The 23,201-nt window shown below is 38.6% G+C and overlaps 1 protein-coding gene across 4 annotated transcripts in view; it reads right to left on the reverse strand.

Annotated features, from left to right (window-relative positions):
• ST18 (ST18 C2H2C-type zinc finger transcription factor) overlaps positions 1 to 23,201 on the reverse strand; it is a 137,091-nt gene that overhangs the window by 19,546 nt on the left and 94,344 nt on the right. For all 4 annotated transcript variants that reach the window (XM_038000511.2, XM_008000616.3, XM_073018081.1 and 1 more), the window contains 7 exons: positions 19,353 to 19,598; positions 12,484 to 12,599; positions 6,943 to 7,005; positions 6,101 to 6,169; positions 2,801 to 2,863; positions 2,619 to 2,699; positions 1,511 to 1,732 (listed from right to left, as the gene is read on the reverse strand). In XM_038000511.2, the coding sequence (XP_037856439.1) occupies positions 1,511 to 1,732; positions 2,619 to 2,699; positions 2,801 to 2,863; positions 6,101 to 6,169; positions 6,943 to 7,005; positions 12,484 to 12,599; positions 19,353 to 19,598 (860 nt within the window). The remainder of the gene's footprint in view (positions 1 to 1,510; positions 1,733 to 2,618; positions 2,700 to 2,800; positions 2,864 to 6,100; positions 6,170 to 6,942; positions 7,006 to 12,483; positions 12,600 to 19,352; positions 19,599 to 23,201) is intronic.

A 23,201-nucleotide genomic window follows, 5' to 3' on the forward strand; every position in this document is an offset into this window, starting at 1 on the left:
TCCCCACTCCACTGTTAGTGGGCACCAAGGTTGTTCCCAGCGTGGAGTTGGTAGAGCAACGCTGCTCAGGTGTGGTCAGACAGACCTCCGGGTTCTCATAGGCAGAGATCCTCTGGGCATAAGTCTGGCCGTGTGCTGGGGCAAGTGCATAGTTCAGTTTTCAACTTGACTCTTTAAAGACAATTTGCTTCTTAAAGTGGCACTACCAGTTGCTCTGCCACCTACAGAGTGTGGGAGTATCTGTTGCTCCACATCCTCACCAAGCCTTGGCATCATCATTTAAAACTTCTTCACTATTTTTAAAGATAACTTCATTATTGCTAACTGAGGGATGTGCTCACCACAGTACAGCATTAATATTTCATTAGCAGGATCAATATGGATATTACTGAGGTCATTACAAGGAAGTCAAGCTACTGTACAGTAAATGTGCCATTAGGCACACTTGATTTGTGAGTGAAGTTCCTGAATATGAAATAATAATTCAAACTCAGAATAAAATAATGTGTGCTATTGTGGACATAGGTCTACATTTGAAAACCATCAAAAAATAAACCACTTGAAAAAGTCAAGTTTTCTCCATAAACAGGTTTATGAATATTTAAATACCTTCTGAATATTTAAATACCTTCAAACAAGCAATTCCTGGAAGGCTTTATTTTCTGATATCATCCATATATATCTTTAGAAATGAGCAAAATCTCAAAAAGCCCCAATTTTGCTCAATGTTTACACTGCTCATATACAAAACATCAATGGTTTCCTAAAGCTTCATTGGATTTTAAACCAGCATCATGTACAGTGACCCAAAAGATGAGACAAGACCCCACTGATGGCAGAAGTATGTAGGGAAGCTTCTAATCTTTTCCTTTAGGTGGAATGTGAACCAAAAAGCTGGACAAAGATCACTATTACCCAACAAAGGGCTTGGCTGAATGCGTGACCCTCAGTGGTAAAGGAACGCAGTCACTGGGAACTATAAAAGGGTTTCCAGATCTCCTGTATCCTGCTGCTCACTTTGCAGTCACTGTGTCATTTTCTTTCCGGCTGCTGCGGATGAGTCACACCCTCCCAGTAGCAAAGTAACTACAATTTTGGCCCCAAATTGAGCCAGTCCATAAGACAGAGGGAATTCTATAAATATGTAAAGTGAAAGTTTGCAATTACATAACATAATAGAAGAGATATCACCACTTGGAACTGAAGTAAACCATTAAATGACTGAACCGTTAAGAAATAGCAGCCTAAGCAATATTTTAGAATACAAATAAAACCAACTCTACATTTTCTAGAGCACTTGAAAACTGTGTAGTAATTTTAAGAAATAGAGAAAATAACATTTTTCATTCTTCATGCTCATCCAATATCTATATAACAAGACTTCATGTTATGATATCTCAACTGTTACAGTGAACAACCTTTAGGGGGTTGTTCACAACCCTCTCCCCAAGGCAGCCTAGGTGGCAACCGATCACAACACTACAACAAAAAGACAGAAAACTCATGTTACCTTCGGTGGGTGACAAAAACATTATTTACATGGCCCAGCCCATTGCAGCCTGGCAAGGGACAATGTGGTAGCTCTTGCTTGTTCAGTTTCCAGGAGAGGGAGGCTCCATTGAGAGGATTCTCCTTCTGTCTCTTGGCAGCCAGAGGACAACCAGAAGCTGTGCGGTGTGACGTGTATTTACCTGATATGTGACCTTGGCCATCACACCCTATCACAGGACATCTAGAGAGAAAGCAGAGACATTACCAGCCGGGAAGAAGACAGTGATAGTCCTATGCTCTCCAGAGAACAAGCCATGCAATTATAGAGTTTTAATAAAAGATGCCAACATAACTAGCAAAACAGCATTGCATAAGCAGGCTCTGAGCTACGCGATTTTCATGTATTATCTCACTTAATATTCACTACAATCTACTGGGTAGAGAGTATTATTATCCCATTTTGCAGATGAGGAATAACGAGGCTTAGAGAGCTCAGGTAACTTGCCGCCCATTTTATAAGAAGTGGAGCCAAGTTCATGCCCACACTTTTTAGGTCTAGAGCCAATCACATAAGGACTATGTTATGTTGCTTCCAAGGACCAAAAGTATAACATGTTAACTGCCTTGACAGATGCTACATAGCACATTACTCATAGAATTGGAATTTGGGTTTCTAAATGTTTAAATATTGCATTTAGAACTGTTGTTGAGAAAACAACTTAAATTTCTACGTGTATATCTGCATATATCATCCATGACCTTCCTTAGAGGAAGGAATTCAATTTAGATATAATTTCTCCTTAAGCAAAATTAAAGTTTCAGGGGAAAATGCTGCCATATTTATTACTGTATAGCACTTCCACAATACTACTTTCCTTTAAAACAATTGAGAAACGTGTGAAACTGTTATTGTTTAAAAAAATCTTTTGCATTATCAAAGAGCTGTGGAAATGTAGCTATAAATTGGAAACTTTTCTCAAACCACCAAATAGTTTGACTCATGCTTATATTTAATAGGGTACACCTTCCCTAAAACTCAATCTATGTTCAATTATATCCCAACCAAGGTCCCTCCCATTTTGCCAACAAGAGACAGCTGACCCCCGTGTCTCAACTGTTGCACTTACTTCAGTTCAGGGTCTTCTTTTTCTTCCTTGGTGGGGGTCATTTTGACACCACCTTTTCTTGCACGAGGGCATCCGGACAAGCTGAAATAGGGACCCGACAAAGAACAAAACAAAATTATGTGATCTCTCTGACTGCTGTCGACAAGTTCATTTCCACATCGCAGAAATAGGATTAGTCCTACCTTCTGTGGGAAGCATAGTTTCCAGTCACGTGCCCCGAGCCATCGCAGCCTGGGGTTGGACACCTGGAAGGCACAGGAAGAGAGCATGGGCCGAGAAGTTGTAGTGGAGGGAGCGGGGGTCACACCCCAATTATTTAGGTTCTTTGGTAATCACATTAATGTTCCAAGTCTCTGCAGTTCACTTGGAGGTAGGCAGGGTCACACAGCCAAATATAACTAAAAACAATGAGCTGCTTTTTGTGTGAGACTGTTTTTGCTTAAACGTAATTATGTTTTGATTAATAATCAATTTAAATATTTTTTAGGATATATGACTACTGAGCGACAATGGATTAATTGTTATTTATTGTACTTTTTTTTTTTTAAACCTCATATAGAAGCGACTTAAAAATCAGTCCACAACTTATTGCTGGACTTCTGTCTACATCATGCAAAGCTATTACCTTTTATGTAAAAAGAAAACTTTTCCAAATTATTATTATTATTATTATTGAGATGGAGTCTTGCTCTGTGGCCAGGCTACAGTGCAATGCTATGATCTTCACTCACCGCAACCTCCAACTCCCAGGTTCAAGTGATTCTCCTGCCTCAGCCTCCCAAGTAGCTGGGATTACAGGCACACGCCACCACACCCAGCTAATTTTTGTATTTTTAGTAGAGACAGGGTTTCACCGTGTTGGCTAGGCTGATTTCAAACTCCTGACCTCAGGTGATCTGCCCATCTCGACCTCCCAAAGTGCTGGGATTATAGGCATGAGCCACTATGCCTGGCCTCCAAATGATTTTTATGAATAATTTATTTTCTCTGATATGCTGTGCCACTATGATAATCCATCGATTTCAGATGAACAACAGTGATACTTGTGAACTGCAGAGACTTGGAACATTTATGGGATTACCAAAGAACCTCAATAATTTGCACCTGGTCTGTCCTGCCTCATGGCCCAAGTTAAACAGTCTTTGGGGAAAATCCATCAATAACTACATCAACAATCAACCATTAAATCTGGAATGAGAAAAGTGAAAAACGACAGGGAATCCAATTTCTACTAGGAATGCTGATTAGGAATAGGTTTCAAAATATTCTTAAATATAAAAGTTTACGTAGACTTTCACCTTTTTGCTGTCTTTTTTAGAAAATCCCAAATACAAACAAAAACTAGAGGCCATCACAAAATATTTGCTTTTCTGAATGAACACTGTGGTTCAGATCAAAATTTCCATTTGAGAAAAACGATAATCCAAAGAAAAATCTGTTTACTATCCCTTTTCTTCAATTCAATTCCCCTGAACTTTCACAGAATGCATTTATATTCAAGTCTGAGTCAGAAAATAGGGAATAAATGCCTTTTTTTTTTTCCAATGTAATATAAAATGAGCACGCATCTCTTCCGGCTAACCAGAGCAACCTACATTGAGCCTTTTATCAACCATTTAAAGACATAATACGTATTCTCCATAATAAGAAAGTTTTACATGCTGGTCTTTCTCTATTAACATTTTTTAGTAAAAAAGTGGTTTTATAGCATATTGATATGGAAATATCTGTGTTGAATAACAGCTTTTGGGCATTCTCCATGAATATCTAAACAAGAAGTCAATAAAATGTCTCTTGGATTTTTCTTGCATGGAAGACATTTTCTTGTATGGAAAAAACATATCTATGGAAAAAAACCAAAGACATTACTTATTGGAAAGCTGCATAAAATATTAAGTAATGAGTATTGCTATAGGATGTCTAAATTTACATATTTTCAGTGTATTACCCACATTTTTCTAGAAGTTAGTTTTAGAGAAAATATTTAAGAGACCCAATAGCTATAATTAAGATGTGGCAATGTAGAAATGTAGAGCTGATTCGGTAAGATGTTTTGGTACATCTCACTCTTCAGTCTGTTAATTCTTAGTTTCTACTTACTACTTACATTTTAGTCTAGAAAACTGCTAAGTCAATAAAATGACTTCTAAAATCCACACTGACAAAGTAAATTGTACTTTACACCAAAAATGAGAAAAGTGGTCAGGCACGGTGGCTCACGTAATCCCAGCAGTTTGGGAGGCTGAGGCAGGCAGATCACCTGGGGTCAGGAGTTCGAGGCCAGCCTGGCCAACATGGTGAAACTCTGTCTCTACTAAAGATACAAAAAGTACTCGGGTGTGGTGGTTGCATGCCTGTCATCCCAGCTACTCAGGAGGCTGAGACAGGCAATCTCTTGAACCTGGGAGGCAGAGGTTGCAGTGAGCCGAAGACTATGCCATTGCACTCCTGCCTGGGTACCTGGGCAACAAGACCGAAACTCCATCTCAAAAAAAAAAAAAAAAGAAAAGAAAAAGAAAAAAGAAAGAAAATGAGAAAAGCATATTTCATAGTTTCTTTTACTATTTTTGGTACTAAGCTTCCAAATTTTCTTATCTGTCCATTATCACATCTTCTTTCATAAACTTTGTTTTTAAAATTTTTAGATAAAAATATTTTAAACAACTTGAAAAAGTGAAAGACTAACAAAACACTAAGAAAATATAATACATGAAATGTTACATGTGTTTTAGACACCGAACGCTGATGTTGCTACCTACGTATATTGTTTTACCAGTAGGTGTAATAACACTCATTTTTTCTAACGCTTTATTATTTGTAAAAAAAATTAATTAGTTTTGTTTAATCCTATTTTTTATCTTTTAAAATTTATGCCCTATCATATTTCTAAAGGAGGTAAAAGGTAGATTATAAACGTTTATTGTTCTATATGTAATATAATAAGATATAAAAATAAACAAATGAGAACTTTGTATTAAAAGAAGATGAGCAGGAAAAATGAAATCACTAAGTAAAAGTTAATATACATGTGACTTCGAGATCTTGTAGATGAGGCAGGAATGAGCCCAAACTGTTTTTGGCACCCAAAGTGAAAGGCAGTTGTATGAATCAAAATGTTCAGTAGGTTAAGAATTATGCAATTTCCTTAACATTAAACGGCAGGTATGCTTTGTGACACCTTCACAGGTCTGATTTAATACATAGATTCTGAAATTTACAGAAAAAAGTATTGCGTTTATTACATCACTCTTTTAAAAAATATTATACCTTACAAAGCTCCCAAAGCAAGCAAATTAACTAAATTAAATGACAGTGATTTTGTTTCAGTCATCCCAGCGCTTTAGTGAGAAAGTGCCTTTGCTGTGATCTCAGCAGGCAGGACGTACTGCTTGTTGCTGATCACTTGGGCAATGAATGGACATTGAACGAGAGGGTCCTACCGTGTGGACGAAGGGCAAGCCGGCCACGCTTCCCGCACTTACTTAAGCTCCTGAGAGTTGGCAGCCATGAGGGATTTTAGAGTCTTATCTGCTAAAGGACATCCAGAAACACTAGAGAGGGATGAGGGAAAAAACACAACACAACACTGACATATACAAATCTGAGTCAAATGGCGTCCTGAGTCGTGAACATACGTTAAATTATTGGTGACTGGGGATTGGGGAAAAATATAACTGGCTTTGAATCTGGCTTTTCTTTTCTCACCAGTCTGGCCTGGTGGCACTTCAACTGTTTTTCGTAGGCTCAGAGTTTCTGTTTATCAAATGAATGACTTTAGCCCAATGAGACTCCCCAGCTCTAATGCTCAGGATGCAATGATCACCCACATACAGAGTCTGTTCCTGCTGCACAACCAGGTGATGGTGCTTTTCCAAAGGGAAGACAAATCCCATCAATGGAGATAGTAGGTGGAAAGATTAAAGCAGCCCCTTTGCGCTGTTTAATCTTTCGAATGCCTCAATTTGTTATTTGCCCAGGATTGAGGGTATTACTTTCCCTGGGGCAAATGGTCTATTTGAGTCACTCTGTTGTATTTATTCCTCATTCCACCTGAGTCCTCAAGCCACACAGAACCGAAGCCTGACATGAACTCAACTTTTCACTTACAACCCGGACTACAGGATCAGAAAACCATTTTGATCAAGAATCATGATTTTTATATCACATAATTTTATTTCTGACAAACCAAATAAACCAAAAACTCAACCAACTCACTCTCCATTTCCTGCTTCAGATAATAATACACCGCTAGAAAGGGTGAGAATAAGTATTTAAAATAGAACAAGACCATGAAAATCTGACTGCACATGAGGTCATCGGGTACCTGCGATGAGACGCATAGTTTCCTGTCACGTGGCCACTTCCATCACATCCTGGTGTTGGACAGCTGAGTCAATAGAAAATACATCATTAGAGACAAGCGAATTTCACAGGTTAATTTCCTCTGCCCAGTAGATTATGGAGGAGGTAGCTTCTCTGTGCCAGATAAGTTAACACAGTATAGGACATGCAGAAGCTAGTGTATCAAGGATTTATATTATATAAGAACCAGCAGACTACCTAAAAGAAAACTAAAAATCATAGCATGATGAGTTACTTCCTTAGGTATCTGTTTCAACATCACATTCGATTATTTGATTCCACTGATGTGGGAAAGTGATGTCCTAGTGATGTTGTGAGTTAGCAATCAAAGATGTTTCAATTCATTTGAAAAATATATATGTTGCTGGGCATGGTGGCTCACGCCTATAATCTCAGCACTTTGGGAGGTGGAGGCAGGTGGATCACCTGAGGTCAGGAGTTCGAGACCAGCCTGACCAACATGAAGAAACCCCGTCTCTTCTGAAAATACAAAATTAGTCAGGTGCGGTGGCGCATGCCTGTAATCCCAGCTACTAGGAGGCTGAGGCAGGAGAATCGCTTGAACTCAGGAGGCGGACACTGTGGTGAGCTGAGATCGCACCACTGCACTCCAGCCTAGGCAACAAGAGTGAAACTCTGTCTAAAAAAAAAAAAAAAAGAAAGAAAGAAAAGGAAAAGAAAAATACATATGTTACAAAAAATAAATATTAGAAACCCACGCTTTACTATGATACCAGCACCAATTGTATGACATATTCCAGAAAGAAATTTTTGTGAGTTTTTAAGAGCAAGGCAGCCTAGTAACTTTATAAACATTTTAGAAAACACTGAAAACCTTTGACTAAAATGTAAACTGATATTTTAGGTGGGAAAGTTGCTGACAGTATGAAGCAGGCAAGAAGTTCAGTCTGTAAAGCATTCAAGCAATTTCAACCAAAGTTTGAAGCCAGCAAAGACAACTGCTAATTCACCATTAGCCTAAGAATAGGCTCTCAGGCCATCTGCCAAGAATCTCACTCCATTAAGATCTGTGCCCCTGCATTTCATTTTATCTCAGAACCTGGTCATGTCCTGTCCACCTTATGTGTGTTGTAAAAATAATGTAATCAGCTACTCAGGAAACTGAGGCAGGAGGATTGCTTGAGCCCAGGAGTTCGAGGTTTCAGTGAGCTATAACTGTGCCACTGTGCTCCGGCCTGGGTGACAGAGTGAGACTCCGTCTCTAAAATAATAATAATCATGAAAGAAGGTAGTTAGGCAGCAGTTTTCTTCCACAATTAATAGATTCCTTGGTTTCTCAGTCATTTAGTTTCCTCTGATGGTGTTCGAAAGTCACTCATTTGTAATAAGCGGGTGGACCCCAGCCTACTCAGTGTTATATGCGGTGGTGTCAATAATCAGAGGGGAACATCAACTATGCCAGTCAAGTGTCTGCTCTTTTTTTTGACATCCTGCCTAAAGCAGGGCCTTATCCAGATATACAGAATACAGGTTTTAGCTTTTTGAAGGGACATTTTGGGATAGACTAACACTATTCCTATATTTTCTGAGTTCTCACTTTCTAAGTATTTTTATTCCCGTGATCCACTTTCCAATCATTTTCAGGTATCTAAAGAAACTGTAAGGGTTACGGCATTCCCGTCTTTCAAAGGAATGGTTGATTTTCAGGGTCTGATCCAAGCTAAGTCATTCTGTCTCCTTTCCCCGTCCCTTTTCCTCGATGAGATATCAGAAAAATACTGTAAAAGCTATAAATATATGTTAAAAAGTAAAGACAAAAACCAGTCATCAACATTTTGACTGAGTTATCTTGCAAGTGCCATTCACTCACTAAATGTAAAAAAATCTTTTCTGAACATTATACAACTGGAAAATTCAGAGAGGTGTTTCAATTGCCTGGGAATTCCCACTTTAGAAACATATCGCCACCTAGTGTCAAAAACAGCATTGCATTTTGTATATATGTATAATTTTTTTTTTTTTTTTTTTTTGAGATGGAGTCTTGCTTTGTCACCCAAGCTGGAGTACAGGGGCTCAATCTTGGCTCACTGCAACCTTTGCCTCCTGGACTCAAGCGATTCTTCTGCCTCAGCCTCTTGAGTAGCTGGGATTACAGGCGTGTACCGCCACGTCCGACTTATTTTTGTGTTTTTAGTAGAGATGGGGTTTCACCATGCTGGCCAGGCTGGTCTCGAACTCCTGACCTCAGGAGATCCACCTGCTTCGGCATCCCAAAGTGCTGGAATTACAGGCGTGAGCCTCCACGCCTGACCTATTTTATATTTTTAAGTTACTCCCATTAATATTGCCAGGAGAAGCCAAGAAGTGCCAGCGGTTTTTAAACATCAGCTATAAATTACCTATAAAATATAATAATAAAATATGCATTTAATTAGCTGATAATTTATTTTTAAGTTTGGCGGTATTAAAAGTTCAAGAAATGATGAAAGAACTGGAGACAACGTTATACAGGGAAAAGTTGCAGTTTAGAATTTTGATAGCTAGACTAAATTACAAATCTAGAGTGAAATATCTTACATAATGACATGTGCCAATATTAGTTGGGTGATATATTTTGGGAAGGTTTTCAGATGAAAATATAAAAATTGGAAGAAAGAAACTAGCTAGTTTTCTCAATAAGTGGCACTGAAACCGTAAGGAAATTCTAAGATAATTAGTGACATCCAAAAAGTCCTAATCTAAACAAAGTGTTTGGTAAGTAATCAAGGTACTGTTAGAAACACAAAGCATAATATAATAAGGACAGGGTGACATGGAATGTAGTATGACTTTTACAAAACAAATATACCAACGCAGATACATGCAAATAAGTGATAGCCATTAAAGCACTCACCCTGTCTAAAATGCATGAATTCGGCTGGGCACAGTGGCTCACGCCTGGAATTCAGCATTTTGGGAGGCCACGGTGAGTGGATCACCTGAAGTCAGGAGTTCAAGACCAGCCTGGCCAACATGGCGAAACCCTGTCTCTACTAAAAATACAAAAATTAGCTGGGTGTGGTGGTGGGCCCCTGTAATCCCAGCTACCCGGGAAGCTGAGGCAGGAGATTGAACCTGGGAGGTGGAGCTTGCAGTGAGCCGAGAACACACCACTGAACTCCAGCCTGGGCGACAGAGCAAGATTCTGGCTCAAAATAAATAAATAAAATAAAATAAAATGGATGAACTAAAAGGCCTCTGAGAGAGTAATTTCTTAAGAATTTTTAGAATGATTATATTCAAAAAATCATTCAAAATCTTTTTGAAATCCTTCCTCTTTTATATTTACCTTCACACTATGGAGAAATGCCCTTTGCAAAATAATCATGCTTCATTTTTCTGACCCAAAATGGTATTGCAGGTTAATTTTCAATCTTTTACACTACATTTAGTTTGGGATGACTTTTATCAATTTCCAACAATCTACCTTTGAAGGATAAAAATTTGCCATTTTTGAAGATATTAAAAATAACACATGGAAAAAAATACACACAAAGATGAAAAGTTTCTAACAGCAGGTCCACATGGGAAAAGATGTCTGGCTGGACTACGTGGCTTCTAAGAAGTTTCTAAAAAGTTAGAAGTGGCTTCTAAGGTCTCAAGTCACTGAACCTGAAACCGTGTTCAATCCGATTTAAGTTCCAGCATGTTTGGAACCATCCGTTACCATCAACCACCAAGCCCCAGGCAGACATCAAGTTTATAAGGGAGCATGCTATTTCAGCCAGTAATGTTTGCCTACAAAATCCTTCGAGAATGCAGAGTCTAAGCTTATTTTAAAGTCATTCGCATGTCAACAGGGCAATCCAATGACAGACTTGGAATAATTTTTACTGAACACCTACTATGTTCAAGGCCCTGTTGTTGGCACCTGCATTTGAAATGTATTGCCTGCTCCCAAGTCACTGTCCATGTAGGTGGGTAAATAAGATGTTGCACAGTGCATATTATGCACCAATGGTGTGAATAAGGTAGAGAAGAGGAAATAAGGGGAAATAAGAGGTTGCACAATAAATATTAGGAACCAATGATGCAGACAAGGTAGAGAGCAAAGACAGAGGAGAGAAGACACCCAGCACCCACTTCGTGCCCTCTGAGGCTTTGTTCTTGGTGAGGGAGGCAGAAAATAGAGTGGAGGGAAGTGAAGAAAAGATCTGGGAATGGGAGCATCAGGGCTGGGGGTGGGGAAGCACAGTAGCCTGAAGGCCTCTCACATAAGTGATGTTTGAGAGAAGAGCTGTGCTGAGGGAGGAGAGGATGTGGGCCCTGCAGAGGCCTTGGGGACAGCATTCTGGGCAGAGGGAACAGCAGGCCTAAGGCCCTGCCTAATTCCTGGAGTGCTTAGGGGAAGCAAGAAGCACAAAGCGAGAGGCTGGGGGAGGGGAGCACTCACTGCTCCTGTGGGGTGGTGGGTGGACATGTGGAGGTCACAGCACGGTGGCAGCCAAGGAGTCCTCAGCAAGAGTGAGTGCAGATAGCAGGAAGGAAGGGTTCCAGGATGGAGCTTAGAGGCACCCTACTCTTTAGATGGCTACACATTAGTCTAGAAGGGCTAGCAGTGAGATGAGGGAAGAGTCCAGAGGTGAAGCATCCTAGAGGCCAAGTGTAGCCAATGGATTGTGGAGGAGGGAGATCAGTTCTGTGGCATCCTGCTGCCTGTCAAGTAGGAACAGGAGGCTCCAGGACCAAGATCCTGACAGGGGAAGGGGATGCTGAGGGAAGGAAGGTCCTTGGAGATCTGTCTGGGAAAGATTCAGGAGGGAAACTGCGTCACACAGTAGCAACAACTTTCTGGATATGTTCAGCTGGAAAAGGAGGGGGACATAGAGAGACCAGGTGGAAGCTGGGTCAGGAGAGGTTTTTACAGTATTTTTTCTTTGAAAAGTTTAAACATATTTTTGATGAGGGATATAGAAGAGAGGGTACAGGCCTGTCCTAAGTGGACGCATTACTCCTTGCTGTAAACTCTCATTAACTGACAGCTTTAAATAGATTTACATATGAGTAGATTTGATTAATATTTAATCACACATGGGAAACAGTTTCCTGCATTTCATTCACTCATTCACCCACTAGTACATAACTCGTACTTACTGCCTTCGGGTACCCTGCCCTTTAAACTCTTCTGGGCCTCAGAACCCCTTTGAAAATGTGATGAAAACCAGTAACTCCCTTGCTCAAATAACAATTTACATCAAGTGTCAGAAGGTTGGTAGAGTCCCCGAAGTCAACCCTTCGATCTGCGGGTCAATGGTTATCAGGTTAAGAAGCATTCTAATTGTGTTATCTTATTTTGTTTTTTAATCAACAGGTTTTTAATTCTGTTAGCATATGACCACGTACACCCTCTTAGCTCAGGTGAGGTGCATGTCTAACATTTAATTGCTGACTGGTAGAAATCACCCTAACGTCAACTGTATAAGCCAGGATATTGTAACTCTAAGTCATGAACTTGAATCTTTGTTCCAGAATCTTCGAGGGCATGGCACTGGGCACTACTTACGTGATTAGTTCCTTTTTGAGATCTCTTGCATGAAGCTTGGGTTTAGGGCTTGGTATAGAGGCCTCTCCAGGAAACTTTTTTTCCTCTAAATTTTCTAGAGAGCTCACTGGGTCTTTCTGGAAAAGAAAGAAACAAACAAAAACAAACACAGAAGTCATTAGGGAATCCTGGAAAGACAACTAGATTTAAAATCACTGGGGCCAGGATTGAGTTTTGGCTTTGGATTTGGACTTGGACTTGGCCGAAATACCTTAGAGGATTTGTATAAGAAATAAATAAGATAGGCCAGGCAACATGGCTGATGCCTGTAATCCTCGGTCTTTGGGAGGCCGAGGCAGGGGGATCACAAGGTCAAGAGATCGAGACCATCCTGGCTAACACGGTGAAACCCCATCTCTACTAAAAATACAAAAATTTGCTGGACATAGTAGTCCCAGCTACTCAGGAGGCTGAGGCAGGAGAATCACTTGAACCCGGGAGGCAGGGGTTACAGTCAGCCAAGATGGTGCCATTGCACTCCAGCCTGGCGAAAGAGCAAGACTCCATCTCAAAAAAAAAAAAAAAAAGAAAAGAAATAAATGAGATAATAATAATATGTCCTGGTTGTAACAGATCTTTATCCTAAGTGAAGAATGAAAAAGTGGAATTGATATGGAACACCTTTCAAAAGTTCACATTTTGGCAAATGTGATTCCAGAGGTAGGTATTTCTTGAGCCATGTAATTAGTATTTTAGTATGTTTCAAGGTTTCTTGTATTAGGAATGCTCCCTAGAGAGCACAGGAATTGTTTATATGTCCAGCAGTCATAACAGCAGTAAAGCCAAAGAAATATTGCAAAAATGAATCACACAAACTTTTAAACAGAAAAGGGGGAAGTTTTGGTTAACTGAATGCCCTTTTTAATGTACAAATAATTTAAAGATCTAAATTACTCGTTTAAATATGTAATAACTGAGGCTACAGTATTTAGGCATTTAATTTGATCTTTCTGGATAATTCCTTTTACTTTTGTATTACTTCCCGTTTTTCTGAAATTACTTATTTTTCTAAGTTGGTATCCTGTAGCACTTTCCTTCCTGGATGGAATCTCTTATTGGATGTTCCTAATTTTCATGCTCTTAAGTTTAATACCGACTTTGATTTCATAAAGAAGGCTCACTAATCCTTTCAGAGTTTATTTACCAAGTGATGTATTATTTCACAGATAACAAATGATGGTTTTTCTCGATCACATAATTAGCTTACTTTCATCATTAATCTTGTATTCAGTAAATATAATAATTTCTGGATTTAATATTAAAATCAGATGAACTAATATAAAAAACTGTCTTCTAAATCTCAAAAGTACTGATATATTTAAGGTAAGTAAACTATTTTGAATCATTCAAAATAAATATTTTTAAATTAAATGAATATAAAAATACTATAGCAAAATATAATTTTAGTAATTCTGAGTCTACATTCAAAAGCAATGAGAAAAAAAACAAAATTCCTGGATTTTCCCAACCAAAGAAAAATTCTAAATACTGATCTCAGTCATCAAGGCAAATGTAATTTTTTTCATTAATTACTTGGATAACAATTCGATCAATTATTTTACATAAGAGCACACTGTAGTAAACACATCGGTACACAGTCTCAATTGACACTGTCTTCAGATTATATTAATGAAACCTGATTTAGGACAATTTATCAATATTGTTGATGGTATTAAGTGTTTCATTTGTTTTACTGGTAAATGTTTGAAAATAGAAGCCGGTAAAAATACACAATTTAAAAATAAAGAGAAATGTATGCTTGATCATAATTCCACACTAGGATGCAAAGAGAGGTGCTAGTTTAATGCTGCCTCCATGGGATCTACAGCAAAATAGATGATTAGCGCTTATCCTTTTAAAGTGTTATGCTGCAAATGGCTAAAATGAAAAAAATTCCAAATTTTAAGGCCTTAAACCTGATAATTCCACCATCCACTTTATTTAGTCCTATCTGGATTTGGCCTGAGTAGTAATTTCCACTATAATTTAAAAATGTCTTGGCTTTTTGAAAGTAGATACAAATGCTAAATCCAATATTGTCTCAACGTGGAACAGCCTTCGTTTTTCTGTTTAGATGCTGATTTTTTTTTTTAATGAAAATGACATAAAGTAAAAAGAGCCATTTTATTACTTATGGCAAAGTTATGAACAAAGTCTCTCCAAGAAGACCTGTATATTTACAGATGATTACAAGTTTCTAGCTGTTGTTTTAGGCCTGAATCTATAATTACGGAAGGCAAGAGAATGGGGAATTTTGAAAGAAATAATCAATTATGAAAGTTTAAGTTATTATTTCACTAAATAATATAAATATAAAACTTGCAGGATATATGTTATTTATTTTGGTATAGTAATATGTGGTAATGTTTCAACAGGATAATTTTATTGCATATGACCTTTTAAATATTTCGTAACTTTAACATATAGACTCATATGCATACAATTGTTTTATGAAATAATTGTCTTTTCCCCTTTTCTTTGCTCAACATTCTACCCTTAGAAACCTGCAGAGAGTATATGTATTAAAATCCAGGTGGCTGTCACTAAAAGAATTAGTTCTGTTATGGAGGCATTTTATATTGAATGAATTCCTAAACGGCAGCCAGTGTAAATCAATAGCATTTGTAAAAATCTTTTTCCAAAATTTAAAGTATAATTTTGAAAATAATAATTTTATTCTGTGGTTATGTAAAAGAGGATGTGGTATATATGTGTGTGTTTAGAGAGTACATGCATGCAATGAAATTCCTTTAATGTACAGATGGAAGTTTATATTGATTTCAGTAAAGACCAGGACATAATGGTAACATGAATAACAGATAATAGCATCTGGCACTCTTAACATTTTAAGCCCTGAAATCTTTGGAGAACTGACAGTTGAATGAAAGTGACAGCCCTAGTTATTTCTCAACACTTTCCTTTCGAGATATTTTGAGTTTTTTCCAAATTCAGGAATTTTTTTTAGGGGGCATCTGGACAGGCTATTTCACTGAGAGAGACAGACAATATTTTCTGAAAATTACCACCAAAATTAAGCAACTGTTGTGCATATGAACTAGATAACAATGAATTAGAAATAATCACTCAATTTCTGGTTGTGTATGTGTCTTATGTGGTGGGGGAGAGGAAAGTGGCAAAGGGAAAGATGTGGGTGGGAGCAGGGACATACCACATTCCAGTCTCCAAATGTGAACAATAGATTGTCTGGAACGCACGTAGCTATTCCAGGGAAGCTCACTGGAAAGTGACAAGATAGGACCAGTCCTGGAACTGGTTTTTGTAGTCACATCGTGTGTACTTGCCTGGCTCACACGAGTTCCAGTCCTGCACCCGCAGAAACACATTAGACAACTGTTGCTGCCAACACACCTTGCCACCTGCCATTTCTTCATTCTTCTCTTGTCTGTACTATTAAATTTTTCTCAATATTCCCTAAGCAGTCTCCAGTTTTTGGTGATTTTTTTTTTTCTTTTCCTTTTCTTCATTTACCTTTTTCTCTTTTTTTTCTTTGTTGTAGGGAATTCTAGGCCTATGACTTAATTTCATATGACCAGGAGCAACAACTTTAGCTCCCTAGGGTTCAAATTTCTCCTCTAAAAAATTTGATAATCATCCTGCCTTTCAAGGTTATTGGGATAACGAGATATTGTATATAAAGGTTCCCTCCCTTTATTTTATTGTACGTGGTATCCCTCTGATAGCTTCTCAATGAGCACATTTAATACAATCTAATTTTTCAGAATAATACCTACCAAACATTACATTTTTCATTTTCAAGATTCAGAACAGGATGTGAAAAGTACTGTTAGTAGGTTACCTTGGCACAGATGAGGGAACAGAGAACAAGGGTGAGAAATCATATCAGGAGTTAGAGTGATTCAGAAGTACTTTTATGTGTGTGTCTCCACCAGCCTTAGCGTCCCCAAGCAATGAATCACCCTGTTCAGATAGCTGGGACAATAAGCATTTAGCTTAGACAAATATTCTGTCAGCTCAAACCTAGGGGAAGCACATTGAGTCCAAGAGCTCACTTAGCATCTGCAAAGTCCTCCCTGATACTCTTAGTGACACTGAATTCCCACATAGCTTCTAAATTCCAGATGTCACAATACTTAGGTTGAAAACTGTAGCAGTCCAAGCCTGTGTTGTCAGACCTGGAGTAAGTAAGCCATTCTGTAAAGAGCATAAATCCACTCTAAAGAATCCCATTTTGTGTGTGTGAATTTGCTGGGAAATGAAATACTGTCCCAGATATATATGCATGAGATAAAAACATACTCAAGTTGAATCTATAAAGCTACAAAGATAAATCCAGATGATTTTCTGAAATTAAGCAAAAGCAGGATTAAAAAGTAACGTAAAATATTTCTTATGAAATCTCATTTTCTGGCATTCTAGTTGACAAGAACTGTGGCTAAGGAGGTGATAGGAACGGGTCTCTGAGAACATGAAGAGTGCAATGTTGACATCGTTGCTGAGGGCACAAAAGTATAATCAGTGTCAAACAATGCAAGACACCCTAGATGAAGATGAGAACCTACTTGAGGCAAATGTGTTTTGTTACTACCCAGGATTGGATGCTTATGCCTAACACTTTCTGGTGAATGCATTCGCCATAATCACAAGGATGAGTGCAGAAAGCCCAAATGCCACTCTGCACATGGCACTGAGATACTCCCAGAAATGAGAACATGTTGGGATTTTGAACCTGCACGAAGCAGTTATACTTAATTCATGAGACACTGTCCTTCCTGTAACATAAGGACTTCTACTGGACCCACATCCACACATTCTGGGCCAAGGGTCAGGTTTCCCTTTAGGGCTGTAGATGCAATGTGCCATGATCTGAGCAGCAGTGGCCTGGCTGGAGATTAAGCAGTCGTGTGAGTTGAAGGACATTCCCTTACCCAAAGCTAACTCTGCATCAACAATTTTGATCTCATCACAGTTGTGCCTCTTAACCTCCCCACTTCCTAGCTTACTGCTTACTTCCATTTCAGACAAGATGTGCAGGATACTCGAGGGATGTGAACACTGACAGACTTTTAGATGATACACATAGTCAGAATTAGGTGTAACCTCTGTTCTTTGGCACAAGTCTGAGGTGGCAGTGGGCACAGTGGTCGGGGGAAAGATGCACACTTGCCAGTTTGTGGTCATCATTTAAGGCAAATGAGCTTCTTATACTTTGCATGTGTCAGTTTCATGTTCGTTATAGTCAAACGTGTATTATTTTAATAAATGATTCTTCTAAAATAGTACTATGATAGATTAATTAAGGCCATCCTTAGATGCTTTGGGTGAATTTTGAAAAGCCAAGCAGAATAAAATGACTAAGGCCAGTATGAGAGAATCGAATCAAAAGCTGCAGTGTGTGAATCCCCTCATCCTTTCATGTGATGGCTTGAGTGGTGGAGACACACAGGCTGCCACAGATGCTGAGGGCGTCTTCCAGGGGTCCACACCCAGTCACCTGATGCAGTTAGCCATTCCTCCCTCTCCACATTGTGTGCCTATGCGTGCTACTCTGTTTATCAGTATATTTGGTTACAGGTCAGTCTTCTGAGCACACACATGACTGTGGCACACAGGCATGGTAGAAGCGTGTCCTATTCATTTCTGTATATTCAGGTCCCATGTCACTGACTGGACTTGGAGATGTTGGCAAAACTGTGCTGAATGAAAGAAGGAAGAAAGACAGAATGGAAGGAAGGAAAGGAGGGAGGGAGGGGAGGGGGAAGGGGAGGGGAGGGGAGGGGAGGGAAGGGAAGGGAAGGGAAGGGAAGGGAAGGGAAGGGAAGGGAAGGGAAGGGAAGGGAAGGGAAAGGGAAAGGGAAAGGGAAAGGGAAAGGAAAAACAGCCCAATCCTGTGATCAAAACTGTGTATGTTGACTTATACTCTGAGATGTTAAGCATGTGCAAAAATCAAATTAGATCTCACCACCCAAAGTCTCTAAACTTCAAAAAGCTGTAAAGGGCGCTGCACACTTCTGCAGAGAATGGCTATTTCAGTTCTTTACACATATCAACTGGCAAGCCCATCAACAACTTCCCTGACAAACAGCTAAATAGGATTACTTACTGTAATAATTAAGGTCACATCTGCAATTACATAGAGTCTAAACAATTGAGGGTTCTGACTATCAGTTCTTTTGAATGACACTGAGTAGTCCATGGCTAATCAGGCCTAGTCAGGTGGCTCAAGCCATAAGGCAAAGGTTAGATGGATTCCTGCACCGTCGCACCATCTGGCTTTTGGGGCCAAAACCACCTCCAAGATAATCAAATACACAAATAGCTCTCCTTGACTTTAAGATTAATTTGATTTAGACATCCAACATTTCGATCCAATGCCTCAAACAATGAATCTATACACAGGTATGCTAACACAGTTCCTTCACAAAACCATGGAAAGAAATATGACATGACTCAAAGATTCTTACTTGACCCTGATTTGATTTCATCTTCAACCCTCTGGTTCGGAGAGAATTAGTAAGCTGGCATTTCAATGTTGAGCAATACATTGCCCCTTACAGCTGTTATATGAAGGGATAGATAATATAATCTCTTGTGCAGGGCACAAAAGTTCAGCCTTAATAGGAATAAAATTCACTATAGTGACATTATTTTAGGCAAGTGATAATGAAAGTTGGATTTGTTAATGAATTTCCTCTGGCATTAAAAATCATCACTTTATCAAAATCTAAAGCAAGGTACAAAATTACATATCATCTAAACAGGAATGTGAAACATAATTTACGAGGGAAGAGCTAGTGATACCCTGCAATCATGCTGTCTTCAACTTATTGATTGACATATGGAAACAATACCTCTTTCTCCTCCTCTGTCTTCCCGTGAGTTTTGCTATAGTTGATAGGAGTGTCCCAGCCCTCTTGGTCACAAAGAGCCTGATAGAATGCCGCATTGACCAGAATGCTGCTTGTTTTGAATGGGGAAGAGGAAGGAGTTGGAATAGAAGTGTTAGAGGAAGTTAGGGGTGCAGCCTTGTCCAGGATTCGATTTTTTTTCATGCTTAAGTCCAATGTGCCATTTTCATCCACTTCTATTTCGGCTCCCTGGTATACAATAGGAAACAGAAAAACATTTAAGCAGTTTGCAGTTACAGCCTAGCCATGTGGGGCTTTTAAGGGATCATTTTAAATGTAAGCTTTTATGTAAGTGTATCTGCTTTTAAATCTAGCTTTCTGATTTGCGTTGGGTAATGTTCAATTCTTAGGCAGACTTTAAGAACAGCCCCATTAGTGAGCTTTGTGTTTCTGGGTTTAAACAAAGTAAGCTTAATGTAAATAAGATGCTCCAAATACTAAATGTATTGGCTAAAATGGTTTTATGAAAATATATATATATATACACACACACATACACACACACACATTTACAAGTTTAGCTTTACATTTTCTTTTCTAGTTTACCGAATTATCACTCCCAATTCATCATTTAAAGCATTCACATTTGTGTTTATCAAAAGGCATGTATAACTTTCCAACCCTTCAAATCATAATATTAATCTCACATGAGAAATATGCAAAAATAACCCGCTGGAAGATAATTTGTATTGGAATATTAAACTAATATAAAAGCAACATTTTACCCTAGGCTATTTGAGCTGTAAACGCTTTGCTCAACTGTAGGGGGCAGGGACAGGGAGGCAGACAGTGCAAACCACACTTCCCCCCGGGTGGTGATAGAGGGCGTGCTTTGGGTAGCAGCTGACAGTCTGACTGAGGTTGAAGCCCTATAGTGAAAACTTCAGAATACTACAAAAGGGCTTATTTTCTCCACATTTAGTGTGAGACTTAAAACTAAATTCACTGCACAATATTTCTTCTTGAGATACCTTCTACCTTTTGCCATGTGTTATTTCTTGGTTTTGTTTTTCTGTGTCAGGAGGAACAGTACCCCATGCTGTATTTGGTTCAAGCTCCAGCAAACTGCTCACGTGCCTCATATGTTCTGCGAGATTCGCACACTGGGACAGCTCATGTGGTGTCATGAATTGTGAGCATTACTATGCAGTCGTTCTCCGAAGGTAGGAGGAAGGTGCCTGTCATTTTCCTAAATGGCTCAAATAACACCTTTCTGGTATTTTCTCCATCTTCCATCAATTTAAAATTAACTTCCTGATAATTTGGCTACTCTCTTTTTTTCTTTTGGTTGACCACTCTTCTTTGAATATTTAGCGAGATCCTTAACTCTTGTGGTAACCAGATACTTCCCAGGGGATTTGTTTTAACTCTTCCCTTTAAACAACCCTCACTCCCAGCCCCCAAGCAGGCGCCACTGGTCTGCGTCAGCTGGTCTTGCTGCTTGTTCCTGACTTAGAAAATAAAAACCCTTCTTTTATTTGCTTGTTTTACCTGCAAAGTTCGTATTTTCAATCTCTCAGCCTACGAGATAGATATGCTTTACTACATTTGTGGGAGGTAAATACACTTCTAATATGTTGTGCTAAGATGCTTTGGCCGTATCTTTCTGTCCCTTTTTAGTAAATAGTTTAATCTCTCGTGATAGTTTTAAGCCCCGAATTTGGCAGTGCAGCTTATCCGGGATAATAACTTAGTAACCACAACATCTTATGCCATCTGTATAATATCAAATACATTTTTATACCAGCATTAATAAACCTTAGTTACAAAAATCCAAGATATTAACCATATCAGTGCCACGTGTGCTCTCTCTCCACGATCTCACAATGTATTCTGCCAGGAGCGCATCAAAACAATTTTTGGCTTCGTAGCTGACATGTAAATAGCAATGAAACAGAGCTATAGTAATCAAGTTTAATGGCCAACGTAAAGTAAAATGCTAAATATTGTAGTTGCTGACATTTTTCATAAAAAAATAAAAAAAAAAAACTTGGGTTAAGACTGCACAACCAACATTCACATAAAATTCCAGACCTCTGTGACAGATGGCTTAGGAAAAAGAAGCCATGTGACTGGGCTGCAGAGTTTTATAGTGCAAAACCCATAAATAGTGCAGATTCGATTTCTCTGAAAAATATCAACTCTTCCAAGACAAGATTAATATATATTTTAGTTTTTACAGACAAAAATTCTAAATAGTCCATTAAGACAATGATAGATTCTAGGAGTTGTTACGATGACACATTTCGAGTCAATCGCTCCTAATGTTTAAAAGAGGCGCTTTCCTACATCCTGCGCCCAGCCTGCTGCTCTGAGCACCTGACTTCACTGGGAGAGAGCGGGCGGCTCGCTGGGGAGCAGGGTACAGATGGGCTTTAAGTGAGCGCACAGATGCCTTCAACAATTACACGCAATACCAGAGAAGGGTCCCTTTCTGCCCATAGATGGGCGATCACACGTTTACAGCATGGGCTTTTATTCAGAGCAGTATCAATGGGCATCACTTCTCTCTGTGCTTGAAACTCCAAATGGCAGCACAAAAGGGAGGGAGGGGCTGGGGGTGCTGTGGCAGATATGCATCCCCTACCCCCTCAAACTTCTAATTTCTGATTTCTTCAAGTGTTATTCTGGATCCTTATTTTAAGTATTTAAATTTAAAGTTCTCTTGGGGATAGGTATAGGATTACTGCTATTCATGCTCTTTCCGACTGAGAGGGGATATCCCAGGCCATCGATTCCAGCCACTTTTGAGCTACTGATGCTACTACCTATGTTTTATTTATTCATTAAGTTATTGAGAAAGCACTTCACATTTTCAAGACACTATATTCTAGGGAAAATAAAATTGGAAAATAGATTGTTTCTGCCTTCAAGAAACTTATTTTTTATGCATATAGATTTTTAGTGAAGGTAATTTTATAATTTAATGTAAATTATAATTAAACTGAAGGTTGAACTAATTACTCATTGTAATCCTTACCTTTACTACAAAATAAGAAGTGACCTAGATGGCCACTAACAGAGAAATACTTAATGAAAATATGCTACCCCTATTTAATGGCATATTATGTGGTCAGGAAAGTGGTAATTATGAACACTGTTTCTACAGGGAAAATACTTGTATCACTGACAGCAGAGAACAATGTGGCATTCCTACTATATTTACAACTAGGGAAAAAAGAGAGAAATGTGTTTTCTGAAAAAGAACCAAAAGGAAAATACAAAAACGATTGTAGGTCTTTGTATGTAGAAGGTAGGCTTGTGGCTATTTTCTTCTATTTTTCAGGAAAATGATAACATTATATTGTTTTAGCAATTTTAAGTGATCACACATTCAAAGTTTGTGACAAAGTAAAGATAAAATTGGGATCTTAACTTAAATGTTATCTTGTGAAAATTATTAATTTTCCAAACATTGAGAAAACAAGAAAGCACTGTTTTCCTGACTTGGCAAGCTGTCTGCTGAATACAGGATGGGTCACCTGCCATCTTTTCCCTGTTGACTTGGCTGAGAGGAAGTGCAAAACTAAGTGTCCTTCTGATTAGGTTTCTGCTATAATTAGCCCCTGGCTTTCATCTAGCAGCTGATGTTTTTTATTCTTGCTTCAAGGTTTTTTGTTTTGGGGGTATCTTTTCCATACTGAAAGCTATGTTAAATTAAGTATGTTTCCAAAGTAAGCAGGGTATTAATAGTAAACAGATGAAATGAAAATATCTTATTCTTACTAAATGGTAATTATTAAAGCTATTTAGATTATAAATTTGCAAAATATACTCAATATAAACAGAGGA

This window comes from Chlorocebus sabaeus, chromosome 8, assembly GCF_047675955.1.
Source record: "Chlorocebus sabaeus isolate Y175 chromosome 8, mChlSab1.0.hap1, whole genome shotgun sequence".
Lineage (NCBI taxonomy): Eukaryota > Metazoa > Chordata > Mammalia > Primates > Cercopithecidae > Chlorocebus > Chlorocebus sabaeus.